We start from the raw sequence: 22,644 nt of genomic DNA on the forward strand, positions 1-22,644 counted from the left end.
ACTATGTATATATCTCAACACCCATACCTTATTTTTAAAACATTCTTTGCAAATTCTTTATCTGGGAAGTACTTCTAAGAATATCTGTATTATACTGCTTTATTGCATTAGATGAGAAATCAGTTCATTTACCACATAACACTAAGTACAGAGTATCAGCACAGGTAATGTATTATGTCCCCAACCCATCTACTAGTTTAAAACAATGCAATACAGGTTTGTTGAGATACTTCTTGAGGACCTGGGTTCCATTCCCAGCATCCATACAGTGGCTTGCAACCACTAGAACCCCAGTTTCAGGAAATCTTCTGACTTCTTCTGGGCACCTGCTAGCACCAATACACATATGGTGCACAGATACACAAGTAGACAAAACACCTGTATACATATTTTTATGGTAAAAATAAAAGCTGGAGTAGAGTTCTAATTTAAGTTACAATTTTAAAAGTAAAGTTTTAAGTTTCCTATATAATAATTTGTGCATGTGTATGTGTTTATAATACTTTGGAATGTAGTAGATTTTCAATGTTTTGAGACAGACGTGGTGCACATTCATATTTATAACATGTGTAAGTCAAGTTTTAAATTAAGTGACTCCAACTTGGCTAATAGCAAATGTTATGTAGAATGTATGGGTTAACTGTAATATACTGGAGTTTATGTCATATTTTGTGAGGATGAAATGCGTCTATCCTTTAAAGAGTATAAAATGTTTTGATTTAAAAATATCATACCTGAACCAAGTTCATGAGAGTATCTCTGAAGTGTCCCGAGGTCTCTGAATAAATGTCCTCTTGAAGGTTATTGTTATATTCTGGGCAATAAAACATCCATGTTAAAAGTGTGACTTATTACAGAACCTAATATAAATGGGCTTTACATCTTTACATAGTTAATACTACTGCGTGTTAATGATGAGGAAGCCATTAGTCAGTTTGCTGGGGCTTTTTTTTTGTGTGTGTGTGTATGTGTACCATAAACTATGTCAAATACATATGTATCCTAATTATAACCTCAACTTAGGTCTATTTCACTGAAAAGATAATTTTGAGCCAATATTGAAAAAGAACACTTTGCAGTCTCCCATTTTGCAGGTTAGGGTTGTTCATACCATGCTGTAGCTGGGATAACCATTCTCCCAAGTGTTCCATCTCATTTTAATGTTTCACAGTTCTCACTTCATTTCACTTGGGAAAAGGCTTGATATATTTTTGGGAAGCATGATGGTTGATGGTTGACTGTGAGGGATGTTCAATATTCATAACACACAAAGGGACAGAAATCAAGGCATCATACATTGTTTAATATGAAAATTGTCATGTTATTTTTAAATGTAAAAAGGTTTAATTTTGAGGTAACTTATTGGGGTAGTGACATTTATGTAAAATAAAAGGATGTATTTGTTGAACAGTGGTGGTTACTATTTTTTTTTTCATTCAAAGTATCTTTTGGGTAAAGAATAACACAGAACTTCCTGTCATGCTAAAGCATCTATTCATAGACAGTTGCAATCACATTAAAAGAAAAATTGCTTGATTCCCTAGGGAACTATTTCATTTTTATTGTGCTAATCATCATTTTTATGTAATGAACAAATTGGTTTTGAGTGAATCATATGTATTATATTTATTGGCTTCTATACTGATTAATACATAATTGTTCTATGTATTTATATGGTACAATATAATGTTTCAACCATGAGTACATTGTGTAACACTATCTACCACTTATCATTTTATCCACCACTACTCCTCTCTACTACACTGAGGTATGAAGTACATTATTATCTTTGCTTTTCCCTGTCCTATTCAGCAGGCTACCAGAACTTATTCCTCCAATATATGATAATGTATCAGTTGATCAGTCTCTCTATCTTCCCTTGCACTTATTCTAAGGCTTCTTCAAATCCCCATTCTACTCCAATGAGTCATATTTCAAACATCAGAGTACCTGTCATGACTAATATTGTCATTTTGACATATCTGGGAAGAGGGGGCCCTCATTTAAATAATTGATTCCTTCAGACTGGTGTGTGGGAGAATTTTTCTTGACTAGTAATTGAGGCAGGAGAGCACAGCCTAGTGTGGATGGTGCCACCTCTGCACAGATTAGCTTGGACTGGACAGGCGAGGTAACTGAGCAAAACAGGGAAGTAAGCCAGTAAGCAGTGTTCCTCCAACATCTCTGCTTCAGTTCCTTCCTCAAAGTTCTTTTCTGTGTTACTGAACTAAGTCCCATCAGAGTTGGACAGTGATCTGTAGGTCAAATAAACCACCCCTTTCAACTTGCTTTTGGTCAGTGTTTTATCACAGTAACAGAAAAATAAAATAGAGGTGTTCCTCAAAAGGATTTAAAATATATAAAATAGAATACTTTCATTCGTTACTTGAAAATGTGGTTGTACATGTGTATAATATATATGTATTTATTTACTTACGTAAACAATAGGCTTCTCTCATCTGGAAAATCTCCCCATTTGTTCTTGAAGCTAATATTTCAATGAGGCAATTCTCATCAGTGCCTGCACCCTAAAAGTCAGAGAGAAATATGAATACACTTTTATTTGGGACAATAGACTACTTTCTGTACAATAAAAGAACGAAGCATTCTTAGAACTGGCAGAGGGGAAAGAAAGTGAGTTCACTTGCAAGTCTGTGTTGACTGTTTACTATTTGATGTCCCTGGAAAGATGATGTTGTCTGAAGGAATTTTGTCCCTTTACTTAGAACAACAGTATGGGCCCTGCTAATCAACCTGGGAAAATACAGTAAGTGCTTCCACTTTCCTCTGAAGTGGATTTGAAACTCCATGTGTTGCTGGAATATTGGCTCTTAAGCAGTTTGAAATTAGAACATAGGCCTCCTAATTTATCAAGTATATTTTGGTGACTTGTGTTTCACCTCCCTGGCTGTGAAACTGTGATCAGATTGTCTCAACACTGGAGCTGACTGTGTTCTGCAGGATCTTTGAGCATACAATGTACTAATCTGTGATTGTGGTCTTAAAGGTAGCACATCTCTTTCAGAAAGTCCCCGGGACACCTTACCATTTTGTGAAATGTTGAGAATGCCTGCTGGTTCCCTCTCAAGAGTTACATGTGACCACATTCGTACAGTTTTCTTCCACATAGTTTCACAAGAAATGGGGGATTAACATATAAAATTTGAAAAAATGTGATTGGTTGGGATGTCTCTGAATTTTATAAAATTGCTATTCTGATCAGTGAATATACTGGCTAAAATCCATTTGTTGTCTCTTGCCTCTTGTCTGTCACATATTGTGGTGATTGACAAGCACATTATGGAACGGTTTTAATAGTCTATAGGAGTTTAATGAAGCATTTGAAAGCAGTCCTTTCTCCCATATCCCCATAAAATAAAATCTGTAACAAACCTGTAATTTATTTCATGAACATGAATTTTCTGTAAAATCTTACTTCTTTCAACATAAAATTTTAATGCACTGAGCAATACTTCCCATATATATTTAATTTAAGGTTATAAAATAACATTATTGATATTTTGTCTCTGATTCAGTATTTTATTTGGATCCCAACTTAAATGTTTCCAAGTAAAATTTAAAGGTTCTCATTATTTTAAGTACATCTTCCTCAACTTGAGAATGCACACAGAAGAAACAAAAACGTGAGAAGCATGGAAGACTCTCACTCATTGCTGCTGCAGCTCAGCTTGGAGCTGACCTAGTCTGTCAGATTCTCTACAACCAAAGAAAAGGCTGGCCCAAAACTTTTGTCTTAGAGACTTTGTTTGCCCAGAAAGCCTCTTCTTACCACTGTATTTCCATGGTTACATATAATTTGTTCTCTTTTGTCTCCCAAATAATAAATTGCAGAAGCATACTGGAGAAGTCTCTCCTTTGTTGAATTCTGAGCTTGCCCCATCACAGGTATATTATTGGATCAGCCTGTGCCTGGTGCACATGTATTATTGGGTGAATCACTACCTTCATGGCATGCCAGAGTTCATGGGCATCATAAGATGGCGGGGGATACATCAGGCCCACCATCACTTCTTTGAAGTGAGATGAAAGTTGCTCCTTCAGATCTGCAGTCAAGTCCTGGGGAGGAAGAAGTAAACAAAAATGATAGGACTCACTAAATTTACAAAAGAAATATGACTGTAAGGAGTCTTCTATGAAAATGTCCTTTCTCTATCATCAGATGGTATGTGTGGTTTTGACACACACATACCCTTGGCTTACACCAGACAACAGTTTTTGAAATGAAATGACTGCTTTAACCACATGTATGAGTAACAGAGCATGTGGGCATGTGGAAATTTTAGTTATATGAGACTGGGAGCCATTCCTTTTTATACTCTCTCTCCAACCCTTTTTGTTTCCTCATGAAAATAAACATTGAACCTGAAAACCTTTCAGCTTGGAGTCTTTGGGTTTTTCTGGGGATAACTATCAATCATTAAATAAAATGTGTGTTTTATTTTATTTCCTCATTATGGAAGTCTCTTTTAGCAGGGTGTACTCAGATATTTAGTGGACTAAAAGCTTACATAAATTGATTAATCATATACCTTATTCAAATAACATTATTTAAGACACTAAATATTAAACACATAAAGAGAAAACACACATGCTTGAATTTAGTTCTTGGAATGACACTATAAAATATTAAACTAATACTTTAGTTTTTACTTTCTATTTTTCTACTATAAGAAGTGATTAAAAACTGCTAAATTCAGTTTCTGAGCATTTATCAGGACAATTGAGAGATGTTTAAATTTTATTGTGTTTTGCTAAAACCTGTAAATGTATCCAGGTCTACTTAAAAATGTGCAATAGTATTCAGCATTTTGCAGCATTACTAAGGCATAAGAATCTCTATTGGAATTAATTCAAACTGTTCCAATTCTATTTACAAAAAAAAGTAATACGTGCACATGAAATTGTCAAACTAACTCTACCGCAATATCAAGTTGGTTTGAAATAAAAATGTTTGTGGAGACTCAGACATTGCTTATTTCACCTGCTTTCATATTCACAGAGGAATGTTTCTGAAAAATGGGGACTTGAACAAAGTAGATGGTAGAGTGTGGGGGCTTACATAACCACAGTTATTGCTGCTGACTCCCAGAATGAACTTTGATGTGAGAATGTGAAAAGAATTTGGATTCTCTACATCTATGCTATAATTAGCTTTAAGTAGTGTACTGTGTAGGTGAGAAGTAGGAGACAGTGCCTGGATATGATATTTTTGTAGGTTTTTCAAAAAGTCTTATTGTATAGTCTAGGTTGGCTTTGAATTCTCCACCCTCCTGCCTCATAGGTGTGTACCACCATGCCTAGGCAGTCTGTTTTGTAATGGTATATAGGTACTGGAAGCCTAGACAGTGAAGGCAGCATATAATTTGAAAATTGGGAATTTGTGGTCACTGGGATATAGTACAATGAGTTGAATATGTGAATGCACTTAGGCAGACTCAATATGCCTTTATAAAGAGCTAATGACACTCATGCAGGGGATACAAAGGTATAACACTTGAATTGAATCCTGGCCCAGCAGTCTTTCGCTAACCCTAAGTTGATTCCTTATTTAATCTCCCAATAATTTTGAATTCATTATATTATAGTGATCTAGATATGTGATTAAACTTCGTATGCATATATTTTAAGTACCTATCAACACATGAATTGTTTCAAAAATTAATTTCTACATTTAGCTATATGATATTGTTCTGTACACATAATACAGGTAGAACATATGTAATATGTAAATGAATCCATAATAATAAAAGAATAAGCAAATAAATAAGTAGGTATAGAAAAAGAAATAGCTTTTGATTATGTACATGGAATAAATGTACTATTTAAGTTGAAGATAATGTCAACATTTCAAGTCTTTGATATAGTCTATAGCATATTTGTCTGATCACCCTTTTCATCCCATATGTATATAAGGGAATTTTTAGTTTCTTTACATGTTATATGGAGGTTATAATTGCCACTAGATGGCGATATATATCTACATTTTGTAGTGTGTGTGTGTGTGTGTGTGTGTGTGTGTGTGTGTGAGAGAGAGAGAGAGAGAGAGAGAAAACTATACTAAGTTCATTTTGAAAAATTCAAACACAAGTTTAGTGAAAGAAGCCATGTTGGAATCCTTTACTGTCACTATGCTATAGTTTCTAACCTTGTTTATATTATTGCCATGAGAGTAAAAGAGTATTATTAAACTTCTTTGAATTTTCATCTCTCTGAGTAAGGAAAAGTAGAGCCCTCTCTGCACAGGATTACCATAAGCATTACAGGACTTAAGTGAAATTGTTAAAAAATATTTTTAACACTCCAAAATTTACTACTAAAATGTCACTCCTTCCAAAATATTAAACAATACTTGTAATTCATTAGTCGTTAGCTGTAAAAGGTGGCAATACAGTATGACTTCCATCTCCTTGACTTCCTTGTCTCTGCTTCTTACTACCTCTGTAGCCCAGAGCTTTGTCCTTTATCTTTCATCTCTTCTCTTTTCACCATGTCCCATTGTCAGAACAATCTGTAGTCTCTAACTGGGAAATGCATCTGTGTTCTGTGGGCTGCACATAAGTGATTCTGTAAGAATACAATGAAGATGAGATGTTCCCATTGCTTAGTGACTCTTGGTTTTCTTATTTGAGCAGGTGCAGCCGGTCTGCGATGCTGACTTCACCTAATGCTTTGGTCAGTCCCTGTGCTTGCTAAGCTGCATGTTGTTAAGCAATTATTGCTGCTTTCTCTTCTGTAAGCCTTGGCCAAGCCATCATCTTCTTTCTTCTCAGCAACAGAGAAGCCATCTAATGAGCTTTCCTTTTGTGCATATTTGTTCTCTTTAAAATTCCAATGATACCTGGGTATTGGTGGCACAAGCCTTTAATTCCAGCACTTGGGCTCTTGGGAGGCAGAGACAGGTGGATCACTGTGAGTTCAAGGCCAGCCTGGTCTACAGAGTGAGTTCTAGGACAGGCTCCAAAGCAATACAAAGAAAGCCTGATGACATTGTTCTCCAAAAACAGAAACCAGAATATCGTTCTTTTGCCTTAAATGTTTCTTCCCCCATGTAATAATAAACATATCATTCTTCTACATGGTTTATGTTTTATCTCTGAAGAATGCCGGGATATGTTATTGCACATAAATATAGTTCTTACCAGCGTTGATAAGATTTATGGTACATTCTAATCACTTCTTGGCCTTCATCACTCCCCTTGCTCCTGATTGGTCTACTCTAGCTATGGTGATCTTCTTGCTTCAGGAAGAGCAGATCTGCTCTGCTGCCTGACTTTGACCTCTCCACCTTTCATGTTGTGCCACAATGTATCCTCATCCCTCACCATTCTCTGAAAAACACATATAGCCACTTCGTCCTGAGCCCCACCCCCAGCTCTCCCTGCATTTCTCACCTGGCTTTGTCTTCATTCCACATTACCTACTATCTTCAAACTGACATATTTTACCTAGTGATGGTCCTTCTCACCAAGGCACAGTATGGTTCTATCGTGGCCGAGATTTGATCGGCTTTATCCATGGCTCTTTTATGAGCCGTGGAGTTGTGCCTACTAACTACTAAATATTTATAAAGCAAGAACAAAGTGAGCAAATGAATGGATAGAGCAACATGTAATTCTGCAATTATTTGTTTGTAGTCATTCTTGACAGTTTGAAAACAAACCAGGAAAGCAATCTCTGCTCCCAACAGCCTCCCTTGAGTGGAGGGTATAGAAAGCAGGGTAATAACCAGGGCACAGTGCACACAGCTGGGTGAGGCCTGTCGAGGTGGGAATATCATGCTATTATTAGGGCACCAGGAAGGAGACTGTGCCTTTAGCTGGGAAGATAAATATTGAATTGTGTGTTTAAATAAGGATACTTGGAAAGTTCAAAGAGGAACATTCAAATCGGCTTCCAAATTAGAGCCTTAAACCCTCACTTGGAGTCATATAAATAACTTCTCAGGTGCAGCCTTTGGAGTGCCTCTGATTTCCTCTTTTCTGAGGCCTTGCCCTGAAGCAGGCTCCCCCAGAATCACAGCTTGGCCTTCCATTAAGATAATGAATACTTCCTCTTCAAATTGAGCTGTTCTGTGCCACCTCAGAACCCATTCTGACCACTCTAATTAAATTAAAAACAAAACAACAGTTTCTCATCTGTGATTTCTCTTAGTTGAATCTTCAAAAGGTGAAATGGGGCCAAAGGTGTGGTTATGACATCTTCTTTGCTTAAATAGACTTAGGAGAATCCTTTCATGTGCTTTTAACTGTAATTCCTTTTCCTATTAATCACAGAATAAGGCCTATTATTGAAATACTAAAAAGGCAAGCACATAGAGTGAATGGCAGAGTCTGTCTCAATTCTCCTCACTGTGTGAGCCCTGTGCAAACACACAGTTGTGCTTCCTTACAAAGATGTTTGTTTGTGAGAGTTGTGTGACTTTGCTGCATTTAGAGAACGTTCTGCCACATAGCTGCACCCCACAGACACTGTCACAATTCATTTACTGCTTCAGTTTCTAATGGAGACATGAGTGGTTGATTTTTGTCTGATGAGAATGACAACAGTTTGGTGTTCTAGAGAAACACAGCATATTGAAGTTGGAACAGTTTGGATCTTGAATGTTCCTTGGAGGCTCCCACATTAAATGCTTGGTTCCCAGTGTACCTCTATTGGGAGGTGATGGAACCTTTGAGAGGTGGGACTTTGGAAGTTTCCTAAGTCATCTGGGGCATGAGAGTGGTGAGATACAGTTCCATTCCCTTCTCTTCCCCCTTTCCTCTCCTTTCTTTCCCTCCCCTCTCTCCTCTTCCCCTCTCCCCTTCCCAGCTATGAGACGAGCAGTTCTGCTGTGCCATATTATTTCATCATGATGAAGTGGCACTCACCGAAGGTACAAAATCAACAGTGTCACTTGCTAATGCATTCAAACCTCCAAAAGTGCAAGCCATTATAAGTATTTTCTGTTTATAAATTGATAGTCTCAGATACTTTGCTATAGTGACAGAATTCTGACTAATCCAAAAGGTGTCCCTCTCAATACACATCTAAACTCTACCAAGCATTCTTTAGAAAGCATTTGCCAGCAATGGAGAGAGGAACACTTGAAGGGAAAAAAAAGGAGAAAAATGCAAATTAGGAGATAAGGAAATAGGGAAGTAGGCTGACTTTCAAGGCGACTTTGAAGGTTCTGGAGAAAGTAGGGACTAGCTATGAAAATTATTTGTTTTTTTTTTTTGGATATTAAAATGAAATGTTGGGCAATATATACAGATAGTATATATTACACCACATTACACCGTAGCCCCTGAAATCTGTCAGCAAGCTGGATATCATAAAATATATCTCACTGTCAACTAGTTATCTAGTGAAGTCTTCAGTGTCTTACATGCCAAGGTTTCCAGTGCTTGCCAATCTTGGTGGCTTCTTTTAAATTTAACACTTTTTTTTTTCTGCAGAAACAAAGTCAGCTCATAGAGCATTGCCCCACAATCCTGGCAGACTGATCCTTTTTTGGAGCTACCCATAGTTGAAAATTTCCAACTCATAGCTGCTATTTCAGGTCTGTTTCCAGTCACTAATTTATGCTATATTTTTGTTTTTCTGGATTTACCATATTATGTGTTTGTAGGGTAATTTTTTTTACAGTAACATGTCAAAAATAGAGTAGAATCCAGACATTTCATAGAGCCTCAGTGCTCTCCACCAACTGTATGCTCTTAATTGATAAACCTAGTAAGAGTTCTGACTGTTTCCTTTTCCTTTCCTTCCTTTTGGTGTATTCAGCTCTCAAGGACATTTGGTTCCCAGATACAGTAGTGCAAGGTTAAAGTGCCATCTCCTTTCTGCCTCCTCCTTGAAAATGCTCATAATGAGGGGTAGCAAAGTTATGTAAATTCATGTTTAATATTTGACATTCCAACAGTACCATTCCCATGCCTAGTGTTCATTTGTTTCCTCCCGTCTAACCAGGAGCATGATAAATAAAAGACCTCCTTATATTCCTTTCTCTGTCCATCCAACCATATTCTCCTGTCTCCACCTCCCTAGTGCTGCGATTAAAGGCATGTGATCCCAGGTGCTAAGATCATCTTTGTGTGAGCTGTTTCTTTTAGGACTGTATCAATTTTGTGTAGTTAGAGTGGCCTTGAATCAAGAGAACCATCAACCTCTTAAACCTGAGTCCTGGGATCAAAGGTGTGTAGCACCACTGTCTGATCTGCATAGCTTGAGGCTGGCTTTACTTTCTGAATTCCCACGTAAGATTTAATCAATCATAAATAATTTGTCCCCACACTAACCTCTGGGTCTAACCAAAAGTGGGCATAGAGATTCTAATGTGATTCTGTTACCTACTCATCATACTCTTTCAGGATTCTTGTAGTCCTGGAATACATATGAATAATTTCTACTGTCTTCTACTATCTCTTTGCAGGCATACTGGCTTTCTAAAATCTCCTTAAAATGACATTGTCCCTCCCACACCTAACAGTTCCTAAAAATAGTCCTCATTATATGTTGAATATAATATAAACAAAAGGTAAAGTTAGAGCTACCAAAATGGAAGTTGACAGGTTCCTGTTGGTAAATCAAGAACAATGGCCTTGCCACCTTGGGCAGGGTTGGGCTGCTTGATCACATTATCTTGACCTTGGAAAATGTTCACAGTGGCAACTAGTTCACAGCTAAGATTATTACAGATTATAGGCCCACCTTAGACTTCCTTCTTATGGACAACCTGTAAACAATTTCATATCTAATACATCATGATGAATGACTGAATGAGCCAGATTAAAATTTCAAGCCAAATAGCTAGTTGGTGAGTGTTGAATTTAAAAAAGAAGGACACTTTGATTTTTCAGACTTGTCCCTGATGACATGTAGAATTGCTTCATTCATTGGGTCTAGCACTCAGTGAAGGTACTGTTAGGTATAATATGCCATCTCACTTTTCTGTGTTGTATAGAGTCCTGTGTATAGGAGCTTTAATGAAGACTAAGACATATTGGTTATCTGGCAAATTTTGTTGTTTGGAGTAGTGAGAGTGAATTACACTTGGCACAGTCATAATGTGTCAGCTGTTGTCAAAGTTGCATAGAAATAGGGGTTGATTCAGGCAGGTGGCAGTCCTCTCAGGCTCTCATATTTATAAAAATTATACACACTGAGGCACTGACAGCCCTTCCTTTTGTCCTCCCTCTCTAAGGATGTTTACATTTCTGTGCAGAGAGAGGTAAGTTCTCCCTAAAGAGTAAGGGTAGGTATGCATTCTGCCCATTTGAAAGGCTTCTGTTTTCTGAATCTCTTGGTTTCTTGGATACAATGCAATTCATAATATGAGAGAATCTTCACATAGTTCAGGGAACTACCACAAGCACCTGGGAGGTTTTTGACCATTGCTAATGAGAGTACTGAAATTCTTTTGTCTTTCAGTCAAGGCTCTTCTGTATCAACATCCACATCCTCGTGGTTGATTAGCTTGCTATCTTGAAAACAAGTTAAAATCTTACATCTTTTGTAGTTCTCAATGAATATCTACATAATATATAGATATATAATTTAGTCACATATATCTCTATACATAATTACAATCATAAATAGAATGTAACTATGTATTTAAATAAAACATTTTAAGTCTATTAGCATAATCTTAAGAAATAACTAGTGTAAGTATATAAATACCTACATATCAATATAAAAATGCAAAACATTGATAGAAAGAAAAGAACATAAAGGATGCAGAACACTAACTCTTGTCTATAAAAGAAACTTGGAAAACATACACCATGACACTTGATCATGGAAAAAGGTTAAGCTAGAACTGCAGTGAGATTTTGGTTACATCCTTATGATGAACTGGCTAGAACTGCAGTGAGATTTCAATTGCACATGTACTATAGAATGGTTAACACTGCAGTGAGATTCCAGTTACATCTGTATTATACAGTAGTTAACACTGCAGTGAGATTTCAGTTGCACCTGTATTATAGAATGGTTACACTAAAGAAGCTTCATATCATCCAATGTTGCTGATGAGTTACGAGAAACAGGAATCATAATGCATGTGGGTAGAAGTGTACATTTACACAATGCTTTATATACAGAGAACAATTTGAAGCTAAGTGTGGCCACTACTAATGTAGGCATGATTGTGCAGTCAGTTTTCTTTCCTCTTTCCCGCTCCTCTTGTTCCTCCTTCCCACCTTAGCAGGTTTTGATTGTATAAGCCATTCCAAAGATAAATAATTTCAATGAGAAAACTGCAGTAGTAATTTTCTGAATTTGTCAAACTTTGATTCTTTAGAAAATTTTTAGAAATTAGAAATTATTTTTTCTTATCTATAACTTTCCAGTTTTCTCAGGAGGTTTATTTAACTCATTTTAATTACTATTAGTTATTAACAAACGTTTTATCTGAGATAAACTATGTAATAAAGCTTTGGGCTAAAAGTACATCTACTGCCCCCTTTCAAACTAGAGGTTTGTGAAGGAGAAAGAACTCTTCTTATAGGAAGGAGGGCTAGTTATAAAGCAGATCAGATAAATTCTAGAAAACTACTTTCTAGCTATATTACTCTCCAGGCATTGGTATTTTAAACCATGAATCTCATCTGAGAACAAGGTGAATTTGAAGAATGAGATCTTTGTAATTCACTCTATGTATGTAGGCCCAATGGGACTAGACAGCTTAGGCTGCCATAGCAGGATACCACATGCCTAAATATAAGAGTTTCTGTCTCAGGATGTGGAGGGCAAAAAGTCTAGTCTTGGCATGCAATTTTGGTTTCTACTGAAGTCTGTTTCTCTGGCATATACACAGTTGCTTTCTTTACATCATATATAAACCTTGGTCTCTTTTTCTCTTTGTAAAGAAAGAAGTCCTACTGTGCTAAGGATCCACCTTTTTTTTTTTTAATCTCACTGGATTATCTTCTTAGAAGTCTATTTCCAGATATAATCACACTGCGAGATAGAGCTCTGACATACATGTTAGGGATCATGATTCACTCAACCATTTCGATGATACCATGGTTGGTGCTCTAGACAGGCTGGTGAATAAAACAAGTATTCCATCCTTTCTGGACCTTGTATTTCAGAGAGAGGTGACACATCACAAATAAGAATATGTTGATATATAAAAATGATTACTGTTTGGACACACACACGCACACAAGAACAGGAAAAGGAGTTAGTTTGTGCTTTGGGATGGGTGACACTGTCAAATATGTAAACTACCTGGAGTAGCTGAAACTGACCAAAACTTTGAAGAATGTGGGGTATTCACTATCTTTGACAACTCTAGTACATCCTTAGTTGGGAACAAAGGGCATTAAAGAGAAGCTTCAAAAGGCACAAATTCATGGAAGCCATGTGATTGGGTTTTGGCCAATACTGTGATTAAATAATTGATAGAAATCAACATATTTCAGACATGACTATTTCTATTACAGCTGAAAACTGGAAACATGAATTTCTTTAATGCTCCAGTTGAACACCTTGAGGAACCATTGTCTGGTTGTCAAGGTGTCACGAATGGTTAACCTTCTCCCCATCTCTTGGTTCTGTTGGATTGTCAACAGCACATCACTTGCTATGTGGGAAAGACCAGTGTGTAATCTCATTATTTATACTCAATTTATGCCAAACATAATTCACTAGGCTGGCTTGTATTCTAAATGAAGAACTTCCTTCATGTTAGACCTTGGACTGAGTTCTAGAGGAAAGGTACACAAAAGCCAGTCCCTATTCTTCTTCTTTTTTTAGATGTTACAGTCAACTTGGTAAGACATAAACATAAATCAATAGCCAGTATCCTGGCATTATATACAGAAAAACCCCAGGACTCATGCAGGAAGCACTTAGTTCACAGCAGAGAGCACATAGCAAGCTGGACAGATTTTTAGGAGTACCCAAGATTGGATTGCATCTTACTTCAAATGGCTATTAAGTCACAGTCATCCAATAGACATCAATCAAACAGTTGTGATATTAAGAAACATATGAATCTATGGCAGAATAAAAGTTATTCTAATTTAGCACACTGGTAATGAGGAACAGACACCAGCAAGCTCATGGTTAAGTTCTACTGGACTTGTGGAGTGGGTGTCCAGTGTCTGGAAGTTTCATGGGTATAGTTATGGATGCAGCCAATGCAGTGAAAACTGAAGCTCCTGAAGACAGTTGAAATATTATGACAGACAAAAGATGGTGAAGGAGGCAGGAGTGTTGTGGGAAACTACAGATAATTCCTGAAGGATATATCAATTGTGTGTAAGACAGACCAAGATTAAGAAAAGAAGAGTGAGGGGAAGAAAGAAGGAGGGATAGAATAATGAAGATGTGAAATGAAAATGAAATAAATGCTTCCCATACCATTAGAAAGGATTCAGGTTTGTGCCATGCACACATTGATATTTTGCCATTAACATGTAGATATTTTGCCACACACACATAGATATTTATAATGGAGTAGTAGAATAAATGTTAGAGAAATCTTACGTTTTACTTCATTTCAGATTTAGGTTGAATAGTGGTCTAGGCAAAGAAGGGAGGTGAGGGAGAGGCTAGAGGTTTGAGAGAAGGAACCAATTAGGATTCATCTGGGCCAAAACCATGTTGATCTAAGTCAAGAATCTATAATGGAGGGAAAGAGAAGAATGTGAAGGGGTAGTAAATGGCAGGGCTTGACCACTAACCAAATGACAATGGTATTTCTTTAGCGATGGACAAGCTGGTTCTGTGTTGTCCTACTTTCTGTAATTCAGTGATGATCCATGACAAGCCAATTGTCCAGCAAAAGCACAGCATAAACAACCCTAAGACCTTAGGGAAAATGATTTCACTCCAGTGCAAGTTAATTTTTTAAGGAAATCTTCTCTTATTTTAACCTTATTTGTATGATTTTGGAGTGTTTGATAAACAGAAGGATTTTGCTTAAATTAACTTGTTATATGAAAAGCTAAGATGTAGGTGCACCTTTGGATTAAAAAAATGTTTTTAGGAAGTAGCATCACCTATAGGTCTGTGCAATTTAGATCTTATTAGATTAATAACCATAATATTTTGATTATGTTTACATTTACTTTGTAAAAATGTTCTGGGAGTATAAGCTGAGGTAACAATTTTCTGTATACTGTCTTCTCTTTTGGCTTAATTCAACTCATCTCTCTACTTGAAGAGATTTTTGTGTCATTAACCATCTAAAACTCAGGGCTACCTATGTTACATGTGTCATGGTTGTTTAAAGGCTGAGCTTTAGAGACAGAGTCAATTTAATGGACAAACTCTGCAGAGAAAGTTTTATGAGAGTGTTTCATCGATAATGTTCAGTTGACAAAGTAATTGCTATTCCAGGCCCTTTTGGCCTGAAGAGTTTTTGTTCTGAATCTGTGGTTTAAATGCATAACAAAAGCAAAGTCTCCTTAATGGTACTTGCTTTGAAATTAGAATGTGATTACTTTAAAACATGGATAGTTTTATTGCCTTAAACTATTTTTAAACTGCCTTTCGTTTTTTAATGGTCTCCATCACTTCATGCTGTGGAGAAGAAAAGGTAGAAGAAAATTGATATTGGCTCAGAGCTGGGTGAGGACCTATAGAGAACTGGTTGAAAATATATTATTTTTTGACCCCAGTGATCATTAGTTCTTTTAATGCCTCCCCTAAAGCTCTATATAGGTGTTCCCAGCTCAACACGTATAGCCTAATTGGACCAAGTGGCATAAAAGGTTACCTAGCCTTTCATTTGGGGAAGCTGCATGAATTGGAAAAGCACAGGTAGACACCATGAATGTGAATATGCCTCATACATATATATGTTTCATGACATGCTCTTATTCCTTGAAATATGTAAGAAAAAGACAGACTGTTTTTAACTAGCATGGTTCTAAAATGTTTGTGCTCAGTGAGGAAAATAATAGGTCCATTTCTCTGAGAAGGGGGTTGATACTCAGGTACTTGCCCTAGATGCAGGTCAAGGTGAAGTCTTACCCTGCCATACATGCTCTGGTAGGCCCCAGCTATCATCTGCCGCTGTGCATTGCTGCGTTTTGTTAGGATGTCGATCAGCATGTCTTTGTTGCAGTCTAGGAAGGAATCATAACAGAAAATCAAGGAAGTTCTTACTCAGTAGCTAGGAAGACTGTGTCTGTTATGGACTAATCATAACTAACCAATAGGCAGGTGTTATCCCTGTTAGTAGTGTACTTTTAAATACAATTGGATATCACTAGCAATGATGGATGAATCCTAGATGCTCCTTTCCCTCACTCTCCTTCTGCTATTCCTTCCATCTAAAATACCATAAGAAACATAGGAAGGTTAAGGAAATTATAGCTTTTCTTTAGCCATCTGGTTTACCCTTCTGAAAAAGAGCCTCCTTGTCTTTCAAGCTCATGAGTAATAACAGAATACCACATCTTTCCAATGGCACAGTTATATACATGGCTCATATAATGAACATGTGTCCTGAAAAAAGGGCTGCTTTTTTAGGAAGCACAAAACAAAGGGAATAGCTCAGAAGGAAATAATGGAATCACAGGGTATCTGCATACTTAAGTTGGGTTATGTGATTCTCTCAAACTGTGGAAGGAATATAGTCCTTCATCCATTACCTAGGCTGTCTTTCTGTGCTGTGTATCCTCTACTTACTCATATCACAGTATTACATTATCACATCACATTATATCACAACATTCACAGCAATCATACATCACAATTGCTTTTCATTGTGTGTATTTCCGAGAAGAGTGACCAAGGTAACTCTAACTTTAGTATCAGCTTGGCTAATGCATATTAATTTCTATCTAAAGTCTTATGACTTCCTTTTTCTTAAGGTATATTTTTTATCTTAGAAAACTCATAAGTATAAATACCTCCTTTGCTATCTATCTATCTATCTATCTATCTATCTATCTATCTATCATGTATATAGATATTTATTTGTCATCTATCTATATCTTTATCATCTAACAATCTGGTATTTATCATCCATTTATATATTATTACCTATTTATCATCTATCATCTATATATCTGTGGTCTATCTATCTATCTATCTATCTATCTATCTATCTACCTATCTATCTATCATCTACCTGTCTTTTTTTCATCAGAGAATAGAAAGACACATGATTTAAAAAGAGAAAGGAGACTATAAAGATATTTAAGAATAGTAAATAGAAATTTTTTTCAATGATTTCCACTGTGTTATTCTTATAATCATAACATTTATTGAATTACTATACTCATCTTGGGTTTTTACTCTGTTGAGACTACACACAAACTATCTCTCTCATTTACTTTGTGTTTATTAATTTTTATATGGTTTTGTTCACTTATTCTTTATGAGATATTGCATAATAATTTTAAATGGATCTCAAAAATTTTATTGAAGTATGTTAATTAAAATACAGAAACAAAATACTGATAAAGAACTGAAAGAGAGCCCATTACTCATTGACTTTATGAAGAGGATAATAAAGGGACATTATGAATAACTCTATGCTATAAGTTTTAATTATTTAGATAAATGGATCCATTCCTTCAAAAATATTATGTATTCAAACTTATACAAGGAAAATTGACAATCTCAATGGATATATATACATATATACATTCATATATATATATATACATATATATATGAAATTGAATCAATAATTAATAGCTTGGCAGAATAAAAGTATTAATATATGTTTTAAAAATTAATCTCACAATTTTTTCAAAGAAGATATGTAAGTTGTCTACAATCTCTTCCACATACCTGAAAAGTTCTGAAATGTTCTGATGCCAACCAGTATTACTCTAACATTCCAACAAGAGATAAACATTACCTATAAACTACTGACCAAAATCTTTCATGAACAAAAATGCAACCCCCCCTCCAAAAAAAATCTAGAAATTTGAGTACAACATTATGTATGAAGAATTATATGTAGGTCTAACATTAAACCATCAGTGTAACCTATGTCATTGACAGTTTAAAGAAGCAAATTCATATGACTATAAGGAAAGATGTAAAAAAGACATTTGACAAACTACCATGTTGTGGGATACTTTGAGTGCACTTTGACACTCCTCAGACTGACAATAAAGTTTACTTTGAATCAGAGGATGGAGCTAACTACTAGCTAACTAAAATTAGCCATAGAAATTTTGAATAACCAAGACATATAGAGATACACCTAAAAAAATTGTAATGGGCTTAGAAGATTCTTGGACCTTTTGGATTGAGGAAGGAGAGATAGGAGGTTACTGGTCACTCTGTCATTTCTCTGATAAATCAGCTATTTACCAATATATGACTCTCAAGATTTATTGATAAAATAATAATTAGGTAAATATTTCAATGTAACAAGACAAATGTTCAAGAAAAAACTACTAATGAAAATAGGAATCAAATGAAACATTGAGTTTGAGAAAGGACCTCTGCAAAGTCTTGTGATTATTAGTATGGTGACAAATATCCTTTATTTAGCTGAGTGTATTTCAAAACAGATTACTGTTGACTTGTGTATCCTTTGCTAAGATTTAGTGATATTAGTTAAGAATGGTTTCAGTTTTCCAGTGTCACATAGATATTTGGAAAACATACATTCTTACAGATTATAAATACAAAAAATAGAAAACAAAGAAACCAACAAACAACAATGACAGCAACAAAAACAGCTTTACTGAGCATGAGTAGGTAAGCAGCTACTTACAGTGGTTGAGAATTTGATGGTATTATTAGGAGACGCGTGCCTAGGAAATGTTCTCTTTCAGGTTGAATAAATAAGTTTTAAAGCATCTTTCTACAATTTTTGCTAAAATTACTTTTTTCCATATATTTTACAGTCCATTTTTGTTTATTTTCAGAGTTATATAATTAAGGCTCTCTGGGAAATACATTGGTATTTATTTTTTCTTTTTGTTCTTGATAATCAAAATTGAAGACCCTTGATAAGTAAAACTGTATTTTTGCTATAGAATGTTTCCTCAGATACTGTGCCACCAAACTCTAAACACTCTGAAATATGTCAGCATAAACTACACAGCAAAACATCATGACAGGCAAAATGAATCCATGTTTTCACTCAGATGGCAATGACAGGAAAGTTGAAACTGGAGAAAAGAATTTAGTTATTCATTATTTTTTTTTCTGTCTATGACCAAATTGATCATTTGTCTAGTTTTAAAGAAAAAAATCATTGTCAGAATCCTGAAGAAAACCTATTTTGTCTCAGTGGTTTTCTAGTGACAATTTCTAGTGACTCCATTATTTTCCTATGTGTCATATGCTATTCATGATTGAAACACAAAGGTGTGTGGGTGTGTAGTGTGCATTCATATAAAGGAAAGAGAAAAAAAACAAACATAGAGAGAAAGAGACATATGCAGAGAAAGTGAGACAGAGATAGTGACACAGAGAGACAGAGAGAAGGGGAGAGAGAGAGACAGAGAGAGATCCTGTAAAGTAAGTAACCATGTTATGAAGTGAAGAGCTTTCTCTCTTATACACAGGTTGAATATATTTCTTTATTTCTCTTATATTGTGTGTGTTTATCTTCCTGATTATTTAAAAGTCTTTCAGAAATGGGCTTTGTTCAAGGAAAAGACATGAATATTTAACAGTTTTACATCAAATCTTAAAGATTAAAGAATTGAGAACAAGCTATTTTCCTCCTCCCCTTTTTTGAAAATTCCTCTTCTAAGCCCTGATCTTATCTGATGTGCATCCATTTAAGCCAAATACCACATGCTAGGAACTCACACCAGTCTCAAGGTGCAATGGACTGGCAAAAGACAAATGATTGTCAAGGAGGAAGTGGCTAGGAAGAAAGATGCCCAGGATAGCACAGTTGGTAGAGCCTGGGGGCTCAGAGAAAGATGCAGAGATGATGTTCATTTGGAGAATTTAGGTTAAAGACAGAGCAGAGAAAGAAAGCATCCCAGGCAAGAAGTATATTGGAGCAATTTATGAGGTGTGAACAAGCAGAGTCATCTGGGAGAGCAGGATGCTAGATTTCGCTGCAAAAGTAACTAGCAACAGAAATAGGCTAAGAAGAAAACAAGTGCAGAGCTCATGAGGATGCATTGATTCTGATTATGTTTACTGATTTGGATTTTTACCCAAGAGTCCACAGACTGGTATTTGAGAGCACAAGGAATTCATTTCAGGGCACAAACTGCAATTTCTCTACAGCATCATGGTCTTCTATTATTTTTCTTCACTTCTACGTCCTTGTGTCTCCCTTTTACACTCTTGTTATGGTGCTACCACAAGGTAAAGAAGGATAATACAATAACCAGTGCACGAATTCCCCGGGCTTACCGAATCCTTGGAGTGCTCCCCCTAGCATTTGTGCATCCATCACAGGGTTGAAGTTTGGAGCTGGGAAGATGGTTCCTTGGACCTGGTGGGAAAAGTCAACACATCAGAGATTGAATTAATTTAATGAAACATCTCAACAAAATTTTCTTTGTAAATGGAATGCATACAAAAATGTATTCTACAAGTTTAAACTACTATACTATACCAAACTGATATTTATTAGACATCGTATTTTATTTGCATGTTAAATACCAAAAGCTAATTTGGTTGAATGTATGTGATTCAGTAGCTTCCACTGTGTTAGCATTCATAATCCAAATAAGAAGTTGAGATTTTAGAACCAAATTAAAATATGCATTTTCTTAGGAGCTGATTACCTCTTTTTAGAAGCTTAAAAGAAAAACATATTGAAAGCATATTCATGCCATTCATTTGAATTATAAGTGTCATTCACTATTAAAGATTCTTTGGCACAAAAGAGAATTTAAAGTCATATGAGAAAAAATTTTAAACACTAGGACATAGATTATTGAATTTCTAAAAATTTGAAAAATGTACATAAGATGGAGGTTACTTACATGAAGCACCTGGGTATAGAGAAAAACATAAAACATTGATCCCTGCATCTCTTGACAGTAATAAAATAGCAGAACATTTAGGTAAGGTTTCTGAATCAAGACACAGCCATTAAGAACTCTGCACCCTATGCTCACCCTCAATACAAGGGAGCTGTCAGCCAGATGTTATTAAGAACAAGGGTCAGATCTCTACATTTGTTGTCAGTATGTCTGGAATTCTGGAAAATAGAAATGCAATCTCATAGTGGATGGGCCTATGAGGATTTTAGAATTCATCCACTGAACTGGTGCTTTGGGAATATAATGTTAGCTGATTATACAGCTCTCTAATATTCATTGTCTAATGGAAGGTTAGTCAGTTAAACAGAACAAGACTTGCCATAGTTAATTGTTAGATGAGTATTAATCCATTGATAGATAATAAAATATTTATTAAACTATTCCAGAGTACTAAATGTTCTTGTTTCTTTGAATTACATGTAGATTTAATTTTAAATGATATCAATAAATGTTGTGAATTTGATGTAGACAAACATATAGTAACTGTAGTGTGACGTGTAGTCATCTTTTAGAATTAGAGGTACATCTTTGGTTATAGACTGTGCTCCTTCAGCATGGACTGACATATACCAGTAAAATAAGAACTGCCAGATATAGTAGTTCATGCTTGTAATTCTACCACTTGGGAAACATAGGCAAGTTCAAAGCTGGCCTTATCTAGACAGTAAATTCCGCACAGCCTGGGTTACAGAGTGAAACTCTCTGAAGAAGCCATTATTTTTTTTTGAAACCAAACATTTACCACCACAAAATCCACTCTTCATCTTCATTGCTCTAGTGCATTCAATTACAAATGAATTTCCAGTTTTAGTCCAAGGGCTCAAGTTTATTACACATGACCTCATGACCTAAAGACAGCATTCTCTTGAGTCAAACCTCAGTTATAGAGAATATTTACTAAGTGAAAACACAAAATTTTATGTTCACGAAACTGTCATATGGTGGGATTGTGTTAGGAGACAGATGAATAATCTTTTATTTATTAATAGGGTTTTAATGTAAATATTAGATCTTCATATCTCAAATATTTTATCTTATTTATTTTGCTTTATGTGTATGTGTATGTGCTTTGAATATATGAATGTGCTCCACATGTGTATAGGTACCTTCAAAGTTAGAAATGTATACTGGATCTCCTGAAACTGAAGGAGTTATGAGATATCTGAGAGGGGTGATCAGAAGAGAATCTGGGTTCTTTTTAGATCAGTAAATGTTCTTAAATTATGATCCATATCTCTAGTCCCCAATTTATTTTAAAGTAATGTAACTTGAACTAAGAGATTATGCTATCATCACTACATTTTATAAAAACATACATCTATGTATTTCTTTTATCAAGAAAAGAATTTTTAACAATCTCTTGTTTCTGAATAATATTAAGTTCACAACATCTTTAGCAGAATGGATATTAATTTCCCATAATTCTCCCTACCCTTCACTATATGTATACCCTCTCTCATTATCAACATCTGTCAGAGTGGTATGCTTGCTACATGGATCTACTTAATACATGTTAATTTTCAGTCCACATTTTATATTATGGGTCACTGGTGGTGGTATACATTATTTGAGTTCAGACAAATTTATAGGGGCATGTGCTCATCATTATAACCACTGTTATAATACCTCAAAGACACTTCAATGTCCCAAGAGTCCTCATATTTTTATTTGTACATTATCAAAAGATTTTTTT

The 22,644-nt window shown here is 35.6% G+C and overlaps 1 protein-coding gene across 1 annotated transcript in view; it reads right to left on the reverse strand.

Moving 5' to 3' along the window:
• Nucleotides 1-20,939, reverse strand: part of Anxa10 (annexin A10) — a 36,292-nt gene extending 15,353 nt beyond the window's left edge. Inside the window, exons 1-6 of the mRNA XM_051182676.1 lie at nt 20,892-20,939; nt 20,314-20,395; nt 15,991-16,085; nt 3,964-4,077; nt 2,438-2,528; nt 735-814 (exon numbers count right to left, since the gene is read on the reverse strand). Coding sequence (XP_051038633.1) covers nt 735-814; nt 2,438-2,528; nt 3,964-4,077; nt 15,991-16,085; nt 20,314-20,395; nt 20,892-20,939 — 510 coding nt within the window. The remainder of the gene's footprint in view (nt 1-734; nt 815-2,437; nt 2,529-3,963; nt 4,078-15,990; nt 16,086-20,313; nt 20,396-20,891) is intronic.
• Nucleotides 20,940-22,644: the final 1,705 nt, after the last annotated feature.

The sequence above is a fragment of the Phodopus roborovskii genome, unplaced genomic scaffold (assembly GCF_943737965.1).
Source record: "Phodopus roborovskii unplaced genomic scaffold, PHOROB, whole genome shotgun sequence".
Classification (NCBI taxonomy): domain Eukaryota; kingdom Metazoa; phylum Chordata; class Mammalia; order Rodentia; family Cricetidae; genus Phodopus; species Phodopus roborovskii.